Source organism: Cnephaeus nilssonii (assembly GCF_951640355.1).
Source record: "Cnephaeus nilssonii genome assembly, chromosome: 3".
Classification (NCBI taxonomy): Eukaryota; Metazoa; Chordata; class Mammalia; order Chiroptera; family Vespertilionidae; genus Cnephaeus; species Cnephaeus nilssonii.
The window spans coordinates 65,801,297-65,818,017 of NC_137074.1; the positions used below are offsets into that span (position 1 = coordinate 65,801,297).

The 16,721-nt window shown below is 41.1% G+C and overlaps 1 protein-coding gene across 2 annotated transcripts in view; it reads left to right on the plus strand.

Moving 5' to 3' along the window:
* CCDC80 (coiled-coil domain containing 80) overlaps positions 1 to 16,721 on the plus strand; it is a 35,737-nt gene that overhangs the window by 14,335 nt on the left and 4,681 nt on the right. For both annotated transcript variants that reach the window (XM_079767210.1, XM_079767211.1), the window contains 2 exons: positions 7,773 to 7,909; positions 9,525 to 9,673. In XM_079767210.1, the coding sequence (XP_079623336.1) occupies positions 7,773 to 7,909; positions 9,525 to 9,673 (286 nt within the window). The remainder of the gene's footprint in view (positions 1 to 7,772; positions 7,910 to 9,524; positions 9,674 to 16,721) is intronic.

A 16,721-nucleotide genomic window follows, 5' to 3' on the forward strand; every position in this document is an offset into this window, starting at 1 on the left:
TGATTTTTATTAAATTGTTTTAATGATACATTTTTAAAAAAAAAATTCCAAACTCAGAGGTCATGAAAGGATATACACAGATAAGTCTTACACCCATTTCTGGCCCCTTTACTCTGTTACTCCTGCTCCCATAGGCATTTTTATGATTTCTTATTTGTTCTTTTAGTAGTCTTTGTGCAAATACAAATAAATATAAATACCTATATGCCCCTTCTTTTAATACAAAATATAGTATATTATGTATACTGTTCTACTTTTTTCAATTAAATATATTTCCTAGAGATCTTTCCTTTTGAATTTATAGAGATCTTTCACATTCTTTATTAAGCCATTGTGAGATTTATTCTACCATAGTTTATTTTAGTCCCCCTGTTGATAAACATTTGGATTTTTTTCAGTATTTTTTATAAACAATTTCACAATGAATAACCTCATACATTTGTCATTCTATGTATATGGGTATATCTTTACAGTAGATTTGTAGAAGTAGGATTGTTGGACCAAATGGAAAATGTATTTCATTTTGGTAGATAAGAACAGTATATCTTTTTGCAGTCCCATCAGCAATGTATAACTGTTTCTCCATGGAGTATATAGTCAAACTTGTGAAGGATTTTAGCCAATGTGTTATGTGAAAAATGATGTTGTAGTGTAGTGTTGGGTGGCATTTCTCTATTTATGAATATGACTGAACACCTTTTCATATAATTAAGCAGCATTTATATTTTATTTTTAGTGTCCTTTACCCATTTTTCTATTAGATTGGTACTAAAAACTCAGACTCTCAGGCCCCCTCCTCACTCCAAGATACTGACTCAGTTGGGAAATGGGGTCCAGGAGGAATTTCTTTTAAAAAAAATGATGCTCAAGTGATTCTGATTTGCAGCTAGGTTTGGTCTAGAGCAGAGGATTGGGTGTAGAAGGAAAGAGGGGGCTGGAAATGTAGGTTGGCGCCACATTTTAGAGGATTTCGAATACCAGGACAAAGAATCCAAGCTTTATTTGGTAAACTATGTGAAATCACTAAAGATGTTGGAATATATTTTTCAAATAAGTTATAAATAACTTTTAAGTTTTAGTAGAGTTAGTGTGCAGGATAGAAAAGTACCTGGCAGGACCCATTCTTCACATATAGGACAGGTTAGTCTATCCAGGGACCAAGTGAGAGCAGCAGCTTTGTGATCAGGAATGGCCAGGCTAGTCCCATCCATCACTGTAACCCAGTCACTCCTCCTTCAGTGACTGATGGTAAGCAGGCAAACGACCACTCACGGAGTAAAATAGGAGCAAGCAGATCAACTACAAAGTCACTTGAATTGATCTGTTTCCAGTTAAAAGGAAGTAAATCCCATAGCTGGAGGCCAAGGTTATCCGAACTGAAATAACCTACCACTGACTGCTTGGCAATCCTGGCAATACTCTTGAGATAAAAGCAATTTAGCATCTGCTGGAGTCTTGCTCCCCAGATTTATCCAAAGTACAACAGAGAGACCTTTGGCTCCTACTGACTTCTTAAATAAAATAGTCATGTTTTAAATGCCCTGTAAGCATGTTTCATTTACGTTATATGTTACCCCAGGACATTATTAAGGTCTGATGGTGAATAGTGCGGCATACGGAATGACATTTAAGAGACTGGAAGGCCAAAGGAAAATAGAATTTACTACTCACAGGTTCCAGAGAGGAAGCTGCAGCATGCCTCTCAGGGCAGCAGGAAAAACACCAGGTTTTGGTGGGGAAGCAGAAGCAAGAGTGAGGAGAGCGTCCAGGCCACGGTCTTAATTGGGGTTTCCATGGGAAAAAGCAAGGCAGGATAGGGTGAATAGTTTTACATTGGTTAGTGGGAATGGTTTTAGGGGCTTTGGGCTGTAGGGTTGGTCCCTAGTTGCCTACTACCTGCTTCTGGAATGATTAAGGCAGAGAAATATTGTTTCCTGGGTTCCATGGGCCAGAGAAAGGGGTGAGGGCTCTGGATTGGTTAGTTTGCATTTCAAAGACCGGCTCCCTGGTTGGCCCTTTGCTATCTGTAAGAATTGGTTAGCCCAGAGAGGGAGAGTTGCTCCCCAGGCTTTTTAAGGTGTCAAACATGATAACATACAGAAAAATTATATATATATATATATATGTATATATGATTAATTCAATTTTAAGACCTCATGCATGAAAACCAAAGTTTTGAAAAAATGAATATATATAGTATGTTTTCTTAAATTGCACTGGATTGGTTGTGTTTGGGGCTCAAAAGATAAAGGAAAGTGTAAGGGTTTGATGGTGGGTTTTGTACACAGACCAGAATTGCTCAATTTCTTTGCTCTATCCCTCACTACCCTCTTTTTTCGTGTGGTATCTTTTTTAGGGGACATTTTCATGATTCCCAAATCTGTGTCAAGTGCCTGTGTGTGCCAGGCTACAAGAACTTAGAAGATGATCTATGATCAAGACTCAGTTCCTGTTGTTGAGGTGCTCCTATCTAGTAGGATGACAGATGTGTAAATATTGGTTACAATGAAAGGTGATAGGCATTATTACAGAAGAATGTAAAAATGTTTTGAGTGCGCAGGTGAAGTAAAGACAAGTTACCCAGCTAATTAGGAGTTCCCCTGTGAACAAGGGAAGGGTTAGCATGCCAGAAAGGGAAGACATGTTTCTGGACACTGAAAATAGGGAGCTAGAGCATAATGTATGGAAGAAGAGTTAAGAGATAGCTAATAAGACAGGCTGAGTCCAGGATTTAAATGGCCTGTATGCTATCCCAAGGATATGAATTTTATCTCTGCTGCTAGTGTGTGTAACAATCACCCAGGAAACTTGTCAAAATGCAGTTTCCTGGGTCTCCCTACTAGTGATTCTGATCCCAGTGGTCTGGATTCAAGGATTGTAATTTTTATATGAACTCAAGGTGATTGTGATGAAGGTAGACAGTAGGTTATACTTTGAAAAAGTGCTCTAGGAACCAAAACCGGTTTGGCTCAGTGGATAGAGCGTCAGCCTGTGGACTGAAAGGTCCCAGGTTCGATTCCGGTCAAGGGCATGTACCTTGGTTGCGGGCATATCCCCAGTAGGGGGTGTGCAAGAGGCAGCTGATCGATGATTCTCTCTCATCGATGTTTCTAGCTCTCTATCCCTCTCTCTTCCTCTCTGTAAAAAAAATCAATAAAATATATATTTTTTAAAAAAAAAGTGCTCTAGGAGATAGGGAACTTCTAAAGCAATGGGAGGAACTAAAGTATTCCAGAGACATTGATGGGATGGCCTGCACTTAGGGATGGGAGGGTGGAAGAAGGAGAAACCATGGATATTAAGAGAAGAAGCAGTCACAAATGAAAACTTCAAACATAATGCCTGGGACAATTGGTGTTTAACAAGTTGTAATTGACGCTGAATTTTTCTGCATGTCATTGCTCTCTATGGTCAGACATAGAAAACAAAATCCATCAAGAAATTTGTTATTACCTGAATTTGACCCAGACTTTTAGAGTTGGAATTATTAAAAGATGGGAAACCAGACCAATGTCCCACAGGCAGAGCCAGTCCTTACCAGGACACAGCAGAGTTCACCCTCCCCCTGTCCCTCCTGAGTACTCTTAAGTCTGGGGCAGGCTGTGTGGAATGACCAAATTCCACCAAATGGGCTTGAATCTGTGAATCACTTCAACTGGATCAGAAGCAGATGGACAGTTTATGGAATGCTTCCTGACCAAATGTTTGCTTCTAAGCCATGCAACCCTTGACAAGGACTACAGAGCTTTGGCAAAACAAGAAGCTGCCAAATTTATGTTGCTTTCCCAGAGAACCTCTTGCTCACCCAGCCCTGATTTAGACGGAATGCAGACCATAGCAGAGAGCAGGCAGCTGGAGACAGGAGCTGGCCTCACATGTACCTTACTCAGAATTCAGCCAGAAGTGGACTCTGTCTTGCCACAGAGTTGCCACCACCCTAGTTGGATCCAGTGTTAATCAGTGCTTTTATTGCTTTTTGTTGGCAGATTCTCCTGCTCAACTCTAACATTCATTTGGGATGTAGATATTTCTGTAGTCTGGAAGTGCAGAATGGTTTATTTATCATGCTCAGTCAAAACACTTTAGAAAATATTTTAGTTGAAAGGAGAAACCAGACCATGAGATTAGTTTCTTGCCACATCCTAGTAGAACAAAGTTTGCTTAAATCTTGGTCCCGGGTCCTTTCCATCCTGAGTGTGACATATTTTGGTAAAGCAGGAAGAGCACTGGAAAGGAATGAGGTCATTTTATTTGAGTCCTAACCCTCACTCTGTTATTAACTAGCTTTGTGAATTTGAGCAAGTTGCTCCCTCCCTGGGATCTGTGACAGGTTGATTCCCTGGGAAACAGATTCTGAGACTTTGAGATTTGCATGCAGGAAGTTATGAGGAATATCCCCAGGAACAATACCAATGAGGGATGAGGGATACTAGATGACAAAGGGAAAATTTGAATTGTAATGAGGTTGGCCCATCAGAATTGTTCACTTTAAGGTAAAGATAACAGCTTTATATCTACAGCCCCCCTTCCCCCCCCCCCGCCATACACACTGCATCAACCATTGAATATGGGCTGTCCCCTAGTATGGGTGTAACTTAGAGCAAGGCAGCTATTTTTTAAGACGAGTACTTTTTAGAAGGACTCAGCTATTAACATTCACAGCAGACTTTGTCTGAAAGTAGGATCTGGACTGCACACTACAGCATGCACTACCTACTATTCCTTAGTTTCAACCTCAGTAATGTGACTGAGTTGAAAATGTCCATATCAGTTATCTAGTGACACAATAAGGCTATGTAATAAAGACCCACACACCTCACTGGCATACACCATTAGATATTCATTTAGTTACAAGTTTGTAGGGTTTCACTGATCTGGGCTTGGCTTGGCTAGGCTTGCTCATGTATTTTCAGTCAGATATGTTAGTTAGGTGGTTCTGCTGATCTTGGCTGGGCTTGCATAAAGGCTAGGTATCAACTGGATGCCAGCTGATCTGGGATAGCCTTGGCTGGGATGAGACCAGAGTAACATGACTTGACTTATTCTCTAGAAGTCTGGTGTGGATATGTAATCATGGCAATGGTCGAGGCAAGAACAATTCCAAATGTGCAAACTCACTTCTAACTTCTATTTGTGTTACTTGTGCTAACAAAGCAAGTCAGATGAGTTCAAAATCAAAAGGCAGGAGAGTTCAACCCATTCACCATAACAGGGAGCTGCAGTTACTGGGCAGAGTGTAGTAGGTACAGGGAGGGGTGGAGAATTGGGACCATTTTTAAAATCTGCTATAATCTCCAACTTCCTTCTGTCTCAGCCGCTCAATGGTTTTTGTGATTTTATCTGTTAGGTAAATGCTAACAGTCTACTTTTTATTCTGATTAGGAACTTGAACTCTGTTGAAGCATACTTATTTCTGAATCCAGCACCCAAAACAAAATCAGTTCAGGACACTAGAGACAAATATTTTGTTTAATGAACAAAAACAAAAATGAATATGTGTTGGGAATTAAAAGTAGTAATTCCTAAGTTCGAGATAAAATCCGGTTTGTAAAATCTTAGAATCAGAAAAGAAATTGTTAAGGGCATTTTGAAAATCAGTTTTAAAATGATCTTTTTCTTGTTATTAATTATTTCTAATCACAAAGTAAAATATGTTTCATGTTAAAATATAAATAATTATAGATATGCATAGAGTAAACAATGAAAGTTTTTACCGTACCTCTCCCCACTCTCCAGAGGCAACTGTAGGAGCAGAAAAATAATTTTCCTTCTATCCTTCTAGGTTCTTAAGTCCTGATAATCAAAGTAACTAGAGACTGATTAACAAGATAAAATGACCAAACTTATTACTTATGTACATACAAGGGTTTCATATGACTATAGGATCCAGGGACAAATTGAGCAGTAGTGGTTTGAGACTTCAAAGTGCGGGAAAGCAATTTACATGAAGATGGTAAAGCAAACTTTTGACAAACAAACTTTTGTTGGGCCAACTTTAACAATGAGACCCAGAAAAGACTTTGATCAAAGAGGCCTAACTAGGTTCCTTCATTTCCATCACACCTAGTTTATATTAAACTACATTTATCTATGATGATATCTCCCTTCCTGGAGCAGGCCCTCTGTCTAAATTCTTCAAGGAGAAGGTAAAAGCTTCTCTTCCTGAGTGTCATTTCTTAAAAATAACCAGCTTAAAATAGTCACTATCCCCAAAAAGGCATATTTTGGAGTGACAAATTCTGCTTCTCCTCACAACCATTGTTAACAGCTGTATGTTCTGCTGGACCTTTTCCTGTGCATATTCACATGTGGATGTATTATCTTTTGTCTTGTTTCCTTTTAATGAAGAATAAAGTCATACTATACATTTTATTCTGCAACTAGGTTTTTTTACTCAATGAGATATAATAAATAAAAAACAATAACACAGATCTAGCAATTCTTTTAAATTGATTTATGTTTTATGAATGAGAGCAAAATGTGCATCTAAAAATAGTTTGTATGTCTGAGATATATTATTTTTCATTTTGTAGACAGCGTTTGGTCCTCATGTAGGTTCCATGCCTTTGGACCACCTCCATAAAGAACCGTATGATTTGGGAAGGAAAACAGGTTATTTCCTCTCTCATTTTGATCTACTTGGGAGAAATCAAGTTTCTTGTTTATATACTTTCAATGAAACTAATCAAATAAACAAAAGTGATCGTTAAATTATAATTGTCCCTTTAAAAAAATAAATACTAGAGTGATGGTCAGTGGTACTCAAGCTATATAACTTCAGTATCTGCAAAATGGTGGTTGTTTCTATTGCATTACAATTCATTGGGTTAGCAATGTTAATAAAAACTGATAGATTCTCTTCACTAACATATCAATCACATATTTTTTAAGTTTAAATTTTTACTTTAAAAAAAATACAGGGGCTTATTTTGCAGATAAAAATTCTAGTAGAGTTGCACTGTGACTTGTATGGGAGAGAAGAAGTAAATAAAGCTATCCTATCACTTCCAAAATGCTTTCCAGACATAGGAGTTGCCGTTTTCATACTTCCTATTAACCCCGTGGCACTTTCAGGAACCATTCTGAATCATAATAATTTATTTTTAAGACTTAATATTAAAAAAATAGATAATGGTTAAAACTTGCATAAGTTCAGTAAACTATTCTTAAAATTATATTGACTTGGAAAATTTGGATTATGAACAGTTTGACTTTGTTCAAGTGCCTGGTGAACTTGATACTAGGCTTGAACATAGACTTTCCCTTTTTCTCTATAGCAATGACATGGTTCACTGATTCCCAATATGATTGTATAATAAAAGGGAGGAACAGATCAGATTTTAGACTTAAATAAATAAATAGCTAAAACTAAAATAAATTTTAAAATTAAGTAAAACTTAAAAGTACCTGGCCTACTTCCCTGGTGAGTTAGGGTGATGACTCATTCTGGGTGAGGTGGCAATCTTCTTGCAGGGATGACTCAGCAGTCTCTCATTTTGCTCCTAATGATTTACTTTAACCAAGGTGGGCAGAGATGGAGCTTGGTCATCTTTAGAAGAGCGATTTTCAAAATGAGTTTCTTTATTCATTCATTTCTGTATTTATTTATTCACTTTGTAAATTTTTATTTAAACCAAATGTTAGTTGAATATGTGCAACTAATGAAAGCTGTTCTAATTAACTCTGGATGGAGGCCCAGAGCTTCTACCAATTTGTTTCTTTTGATTTCTATCTTGTCTCACCATATTAATTCACATTTCATTTGCTTTAAGATAATGAGAAACCCATGCAAGTGGTGGATGATGAGGACTTGGTAGACCAGCATCTCATCAGCGAACTGAGGAGAGAGTATGGAATGACCTATGATGACTTCTTCATGGTGCTAACAGACGTGGACCTCAGAGTCAAGGTATGGGTTCCTGATTTGGATAATGTGGTGCCATTCCTTACAACAGCAACTCTGAATTTTTTTTGTCACTGAGTCTATTAGATATGAGTGAACACAAATTATTTTATAAATGGGAAAATTTTGAAATGGTCCAAATATTCCATGTTGGTCTATAGAATTTGTGTCCAGAAATGTGGTCTCTGAAAAAGACTGGGTTGGATGACCTCCTATGACCCACTTATTTGACTCAGACTAAATTCTTCTGTAACATCAATGTCTTGCATTCATTAGACACTTGTTGAATAGCCATGGTGTGCCAGGCCCTGGGGATAAAAGATAAAGCGTATTTGGCCTCTGCCTTCAAGACAACCAGATTTGACATAGGCCTACTTTGGAAGGGCCTACAAGTTTAACTCCTGATCGAATATGGACAAGACACTAAGGTTTTATACCTACTTTGTTCATGTGCTTGGGGACAAAGGTTCTGAACTACGAAGAATCATTTTAAAAAATAACAAAAATAGCTAACTTTGCTGAGTGCTTTCCTTAAGCCAGGCACTCACCTTAACTCTTGATGACCATTATTTCAGATATCTAAAATAAATAACAAAAATTACTTTTGTTTCACAGAGGAATAAACAGAGGTCCAGGTTAGTTAAGTATCTTGCACAAGTCACCCAGTTAACATTGGACTTCATAGCCATACAGACTTGCTCCAGAGTCCACTGTCTTAACCATTCGAGTGTACATAAGTATATCATGCTTATGTGAAAATGATCAGAAAAAAGTCTGCCTGGGCTATCCGAATAGCTGATTCAACCTGCAGTATTTTTCTGAATCTAGAAAGAGGTTCCTTCATTAATTCTTCTTGTACTTGTGCAGCTGATCTCCAATCTTAGTTAATCCCTAAGGTTTTCTGCCAGCTTTCACACCCTCTGGTTGACTTAATTTCTCACTGGGAGCCTATGTAGCTCCAGGCCATGTCCTTAATGAACGCTGCTTATGCTCAGCCAGCCCCAAATCCAACTTAGGTTGCTGTTGTAAGTCCAGACAAGAATGATCCAGCAAATTTAATTTTATTATCCTTGAATTGTATCCCCATTCTTCTTTTCATAAGGAAGCGGCCTAATTTTAAGTGGTGGTCATTCAATAAAATAATCTCTGGGAATCATAAATGGTTTATGCAGATTCCTAATGGCCAAATAACAGGTCCACTTCTGGTAGACAATTACCCTTATTGCTCAGGTGGAACATTCTAACATGTTATTCCATTCCTGTGTTAGATATAGCATTTCTCACTTCCTCGCCAATTGTATAGTGAACAGGAACCAGTTTAGTCCCAGAGGTAGGGAAGTGAACGTAGGATATGTGTGGTGAAGGAGGCATGGACCCTTTCCAACAAAAGGAGTGCAGTTGAGAAGCAATCCTCATAAAAGGTAAGTGGCGGTTGTCTCATGGATTCGGAAGTTCATAACATCAGCAGAGGTACTATTACAGGAGAGAGTTTCTAAGCCACTGAGCCCTCCAGGCTCTGATTTTTTCAGGGTTCCCTTGAGTTCTCCTGGGCTCCCTATTCTCTGAGCAGAGGGAAGAAACACGCTTATACATTATATACTTTCTATTCTTTCTTAAACAGCAATACTATGAGGTGCCTATAGCAATGAAGTCGGTGTTTGATCTGATCGATACTTTCCAGTCCCGAATCAAAGACATGGAAAAACAGAAGAAGGAGGGCATTGTTTGCAAGGAAGACAAGAAGCAGTCACTGGAGAACTTCCTATCCAGGTACATCCCCTTTGGACTCTCCGAGGAGTCAGGTGGGAATGTGTTCTGGGTGAGCTAATGAAAACACCCAGGAAGCACAGAGCAGATGTGTGCAGAGAGCGACCTTCCCTGGTGAAAGGTCTGTCTGCTTCCCAGCCCTCTGGCCACTGGGCTTCGTCTTGGCCTTGTCGGAAGTGGCTGTGGTCGCAAGGCTGGCTGGGGGCAGCTGCAAGCTTGATTTAATGGCTTTGGATATAAATCTTTTCTGCTCCTTTTTTTGGGCACAAAATACAAAATTCTGCCCTGTGAGAGTTACTTTATTCAGTCAGTGAATTTGTATACAACAATTTTATTTATTAGGCCCCTTCTAGTTTCAAACAGGATTTGGAACACTGTGCTTGATTTTCTGCTTCCTTCCAACTCTGCAGAGAAAACAAACGCCCTACCAGGACCTCAGAAGGAGCAATCCTCTTGACCCAGCTCCCTGGTTCCCTGAGGAGAGCGGTTTATTGCAAATCATTGTAGAGAAGCTCTTTTCTGTACACACAGAAGAGAATGTAAAAAAAAAAAAAAATCTCTTCATGTCGTTCCTTCCCTTCCTGCATGTTGGGTAAAAATTCTATAGAGCCTTTGGGGCCCTAGGAGGTACAAAGCTGCACTGATTCCACCTACAACAAGTAGACTCACCCAAACTGAACTGTGTGGCTGAGAGGCTCCTGAAATGGAGCAAGCCTTTGCTTGGCAGCTCGGTGTTAACTGTGTATCACTCCAGGCAGAACTTCCTTACTTGTATCTATAAAGCACATTCTCCATAAGCGAGTCAGAGAATCAAGAATTCTACGATGTGTAAATGATAATCTGACTTCCTCTAGATTCAGGAAGCGTGGGCCTCTTAGGCGATAACCTCATGATGTGTAAAGAGCATAGGACTTATCATCCATCTAAGTTTTGGGTCTGCAATTTACTCGCTATTTTGCCCCTATGTTTCTTAATTAAAAATCTCTCAGGGACAAATGAGAATAAAGACAGTAAGTAGTCCTGCACCCATCCCAAGGTTGCTGTGATCACTTACTGTATGCTCACCTCTGTGTCAAGCTCTTCACCTTCTTTTGTGGGTTTAGTCTTCACAACGATCCAGTGATCTAAATACTATGACTATTGTCATGTTGCAGATTAAACATCATGGAGATTAAGTAACTTTCTCTCATCACTCAGCTAGTGTCAGCACTAGGACTCTGTGGCCCCAGGATAACCTGGCTACCAAAGTCCACATTCTTATCTAATACTCCTTTTGAAAATATGAAATGAATGACTTTTAGTCTTGAACCCAGAGGCCCAGAGTTTGAAGAGAAAGAAGATCATCCTAAAACCACAGGATTTCAGAGCTAAAAGGAATCTGAGGTTCTTCCTTCACCCAAATTTTCAGTGCAGTGCTAGTACCTGGAATGGAGATGGCAAGTGCATGCCTCCACAGGACCACTCAGTTCAGCCTTCATGCCACGCTCTTGGCTGAGAAAGGGCTCTAGGACTCCACAGGCAAATGGCTTCTTGTTCAGTCCTAGGGCCACTGAAACATCAACTTCTGATCCCAGGTCATCCCTCTAGATGGCAGTGACTTAGAAGAAGAAGAATAAGAGCTTATGGTTATTCTCAGGGAGTTTTTAAAAAACTATATTTTCCTTTTCTTTCCATTTCCCCCTATTTTCCTCCCTTGTAGAAAAGATTCGTTACAAGTTTGCTTTTGATTTTAGTTTTCCCTTAAACATTTAAGTTAGACTTTTAAGTCTTATAATCTATATATATAAGCATAATATGCAAATTGTCCCCTCGGGAGTTCGACTGGGAGACCGGGAGTTTGATTGCTCACTATGACGTGTGCTCATCACCAGGGGGTAGTGTGGAATGAAGGAAGATCTTGGCCAGCAGCCAGAAGGCCCCAATCAGCCCTGATTGCTGGCCAGGCCTAGGACCCTACCTGTTCACGAATTTTGTGCACCAGGCCTCTAGTTCTATTTATAACTTAGGAAATTTTACCTGCAGTTTTAAGGGGCTTTGATAATGTTTGATCTTGCTTAAAAACTCAGCTATTAAACAACATTATTTCAGACATTTCACATTTAATATATTTATTTTAATTGCTTGAAATAAACAAAGAATTTCTGAGAACTTAAATGACCCATAAGTTTAATAATTTAATCTTGTAAACACAGTGAATCTAAAGTTCTCTCATACGTTCCAATAACTGTGTACACTTAATGAGATTTCCACTTAAAACCAGACATTTACACCTATTACTCAACTACACATTCTATTTCTGAATTTTAAGGATGTCATTTTATTAAGTCAAATTATCTTAAGTTTCACAAGAACATGAATTATATAAAGAAAACCGGGATCTTCTTAGAAATATACATTATTACGATGACTTTGAAAACATTCTCTTTTTAAATCTAAATCAGGACAAAAAGATGCATACTTTCTGAACCATCCCAGTAAACTCAGGTTGCCCAACCTCTAAAACAGACAGTTACCCACTGATGTTATTTATAACCAAGGATTTGGGCCAGCTGTGACATTCTCAGCCGCAGATATCATGAGGTCTTCTTCTTACCATCCCCAGGCAGAATGTCTTTTTATAATCACTATGTGATGGGTTTTAAACCTGAAAAGGAAATCTGACATTATCTCAATTTTTTTCACTCACAATCTTGCAATGCTCATTCACGTTGGGCACTGATTTGAATTAGTCTTAACTTTGATTCTTAAGACTTGTACACACATTTTGCATCTAAAGTCTTTTGAACTGGATGGGGCCCTACAATATGTAATTACTAGAGGTCCAGTGCATGAAATTTGTGCATGGGGGGGGGCTCCCCTCAGCCCAGCCTGTTCCCTCTCCAATTCAGGACCCTTTGGGGGATGTCCAACTGCCGGTTAAACTGGCAGTCAGACATCCCTCTCACAATCCTGGACCGCTGGCTCCTAATTGCTCACCTGCCTGCCTGCCTGCCTGGTTGCCCCAAACTGCCCCCACCTGACGGCCTGGTCACCCCTAACTGCCCCCCCCCGCTGGCCTGGTCGCCCCAACTGCCCCCCCCCAGCCTAGTTACCCCTCACTGCCCTCCCCGCCAGCCTAATTGCCCCCAACTGCCTGCCCCTGCTAGCCTGGTTGGCCCCAACTGCACCCCCCACACTGACCTGGTCGCCATTAACTGCCCCCCCGCCCCCGCCAGCCTGGTCGCCTCTTACTGTGCCCCCTGCTGGCCTGGTCGCCCCCAGCTGCCTCACCCTGCCATCCTGGTTGCCCCCAACCACCACCCCCTGCTGGCCTGGTTGCCCCTCATGGCCCCCTGCTGGCCTGGTCACCTCACGTAGCCTGCTGTTCAGTCATTTGGTCATCCCTCACTAACCCCCCTGCCAGGCTGGTCACCCCACGCAGCCTGCAGTTCAGTCGTTTGGTTGTCCCTCACTAACCCCCCTGCTGGCCTGGTTGCCCCACGCAGCCTGCTTGTTCAGTCGTTTGGTTGTCCCTCAGTAATCCCCGTGCCAGCCTGGTCATAGGCAGCCATCTTGTGAGGGCGTGAGGGTTAATTTGCACATTACCTCTTTATTATATAGGATATTTTCTTTTATTACTATTTCAGGAACGTACATTTCTTATGGATATTCAGAATGGTATGACCATGATTTGGATGTTCTATGGGTATACATGACTCTGGTCACAACTTAGAAATTACTGTGCTGATCATTATCATTGGTCTTAAAAATTAAAGTTCAATAGTATATTACTTAAAGGCATGAGAAAGACAGCCCAGAGTTTAATTTCTGCTTTCTCCACTTATTAGTTGTGTGATCTTGGACTGATTATTTAACCTCTTGTGTTTTCATTTTCTCATTTAAAAATGGGGGTAATAAGTGTATCTATTATTAAGATTGTTATAAAAAGTAAATTCAAAACTAAAGGTAATGATGGTCCAGAATCTAATACAAAGTGAATAATCAATAAATGCAAGCTATTATTAGTATTAGGGCCAGTTAGTTAGCTCCTAGTTAGAGAATTTTGTCATTAAGAGAGAGGTGAGGAGAGGTGAGAAAAGGAGATTTAGCAAATACCTCAGGATTAAAACCCAGGCAAAGAGAACTGAAAAAAAAATTTTTTTTAACTAAAAGTTATATAAATAAATCAGTATCCAAATGGGAATTTTCCTTCAGATTTGCTGAGTTGTTGGTGGGTCTATAAAGCCTGGTTTCAGCTGACCAGACTCTAAGCCAGTCTAACCTTTAGCGACACTCATTTGGTTCAGTCTATAATTACCTTTCTCTGACACAGAAGCCCCAAAGAGTGGGCGAATGCACACTAATTTTGGTTAAGAGAAGCAAACACATCCATAGCTCATATAATTTTTATTTACTGAGAAGCTAAAGTGACAGAAAAACAAGTTGTCCAGAATAAGGATCTGGATCACACACACACATCTCTTGTTACATCCTAGGGGTGTTATTTCCTTCAGTGTCGAGAGCTGGGGGCTTTTATCTTCCTGTGAAGGGCTTTGGGAGAACAAAAATCATTCCTCAGGGGAAATGACCTTCTCTTGGTGTGTCTGGGGCACGGAGTCTCAGACCCCATCCCTCTGCAATCAGGACAGCCGACAGCAGTGCACACAGGTAAACAAGTCAAAATATACCTCACCCAAAATAGCTCCCTGCAGGATACCTTAGGCTCTGTGTGAGGCCAGGGAGGCTGGCCTGGTTTGGATGCTGGCTGGGGGGCCAGCGCTGATCTGGCGTGTCTCCTAAGGAAGCAGGGAAAGTGCAGGCGACCATGCTTGTGATCCGACAGCAGTCACTGGTCCCTTTCCCAGGAAACGTTGGACCGTCTCAGATGCTCCTCTCTGCTCCTCCATGCCAAACACATTCATCTCCCTATCCTCAGTGGAGATTTTAGTTTTTCTTTCCCTTTGAAGAAAAACAAGCAGAGGAAGCGAATGTAATGTCACAGCAAGCAATTCTTGGCGAGTCTTGCTCCAGGCATCTATTCAGAGGTTGTATTTCATCAGACTATCATTTTCTCTCATTCACCCAAACCACTATTCCCCCAAGAGGCCATTTTCTTTGGGTTGAAAATTCTCATGTTCACTCTGAGGCTAGAAGGGGCACAGGGAGAGAAGCGATGAATAAAATAAGCTGGCTTCCAGCTCAGTGAGTACACTCACAGCCCACAGTTGCCTGCACTGGAGGCAGAAAGCAAAACCCCTTCTCCGGTGAAGGCGGAATTTGAGACAACTCCATACTGTTGCCCCTTGGCTGCATACGCTCTGCTCGCGCTCTCTCCCTCCTACCCTCTCAGGGACCCTGGCAGCACCAGCCAAGCAGCAGGATCACTGAGGGTGGTAGATGAGGGATACCAAGGCCTGGGAGCCAGATAAATCTGTTTTTTACGACCACCTCTTAGATTTAGTAGGTAGGCAAGTTACTTCACTCCTCTAAGCTTCATTTTGTCATCAGTAAAATGGAGACGATACGTTGTGTGCTCACTGGGCTCTAACAGGAAACACATATGCTGTAGATGCAAGTGAGCTGTAAAATGATACAAACACAAGGGTTAGATCAGTTATCATATGGGCAGTGTGATAGACAATGTCCAAGGCCTGTTAATGGACACACTTCGACATCTAGGAGCCTGCAGGTGAAGACACTATCTATACCCATGTCATCACATGGGTAACTTACGTTCCAGAGCTCTTGTTTAACTCTTATAACACCTCTTGGAAGTGGATGCTATTTTTGATTCTAGAGATAAGGAAAAACGGAGACTTAGATGAATTGAGAGACACGCTTCAGGGACCACCACAGTAGCAGTGGCAAATGTTTCCTGGCTACAGGACAAACGCTTTTTCCCCTATCTACTGTGTTGGCGCTATAATAGCAGAAACAAGTTTACTCTTCTATATAATAAGAGGGTAATATGCAAATTGACCCTAAGGGCAGAACAACCAGGAACAACTGGTCGCCATAACACGCACTGACCACCAGGGGGCTGATGCTCAACATAGGAGCTGCCCCCTGGTGGTCAGTGTGCTTCCACAGGGGGAGCGCTGCTCAGCCAGAAGCCAGCTCATGGCTGGCCAGCACAGTGGTGGTGGGAGCCTCTCCTGCCTCTGTGGCAGCACTAAGGATGTCTGACTAATGGCTTAGGCCCACTCCCCATGGTGAGCGGGCCTAAGCAGTTAGTCGAACATCCCCTGAGGGCTCCTGGGCTGCCATAGGGATGTCTGACTGCCAGCTTAGACCCTATCCCCCAGGGAACAGGCCTAAGCCTTCAGTCAGACATCCCCTGAGGAGCCCCAGACTGCGAGAGGGCGCAGGCTGGTCTAAGGGACCCCTCCCCCACCCCCGAGTGCACTAATTTTCATGCACCGGGCCTCTAGTATATTCTAAAATCCTATGGCTATAGGTTTAGTCCTATTCTAGTTCATAGGGGTACTTTGTAAGTGTTAGTTCTTGCTAATGGGATAGGGTACATTTTAGAACTGGTGCTTGCCTCTGGAGAAACCATTAGCTACTGAGGAAGGTAAATAGAACTTTGTTTTGCCAGGAATCCTCCTTGACCCTTTGAGCCACTTTCCCATTTTCCTTCTTCCTGTCACCTACTTAAAATTCAGTTCTCTTTTCCTATTCTATTTCTGTACATATAATTATTTCTTAACCCCCCTCCAAGCCCTAGGGAACTCTACTTGAACTTGAATTTTCCTCAGTCCCCTTCTGATTCCTTTCTAAAAAATATTTATTATTGTGAGTATTACAGATGTCCCAATTTTTCCCCCATTGCCCCCCTCTACCCAGTTCCTGCCCCACCCCAATCCTTTATCACCCTGTTCTCTGCGTCCATGGGCAATGTGTACAGGCAATATAAGTTCTTTGATTAATCTCTTCCTGCTCCCCTTCCCTGCTTCCCTCTGAGATTCGTCAGTCTGTTCCATGCCACTGGTTCTATTTTATTTGTCAGTTTATTTTGTTCATTAGATTCCACATATAAGTGAGATTAGATTCCTTATTTCTGTTGCTACAA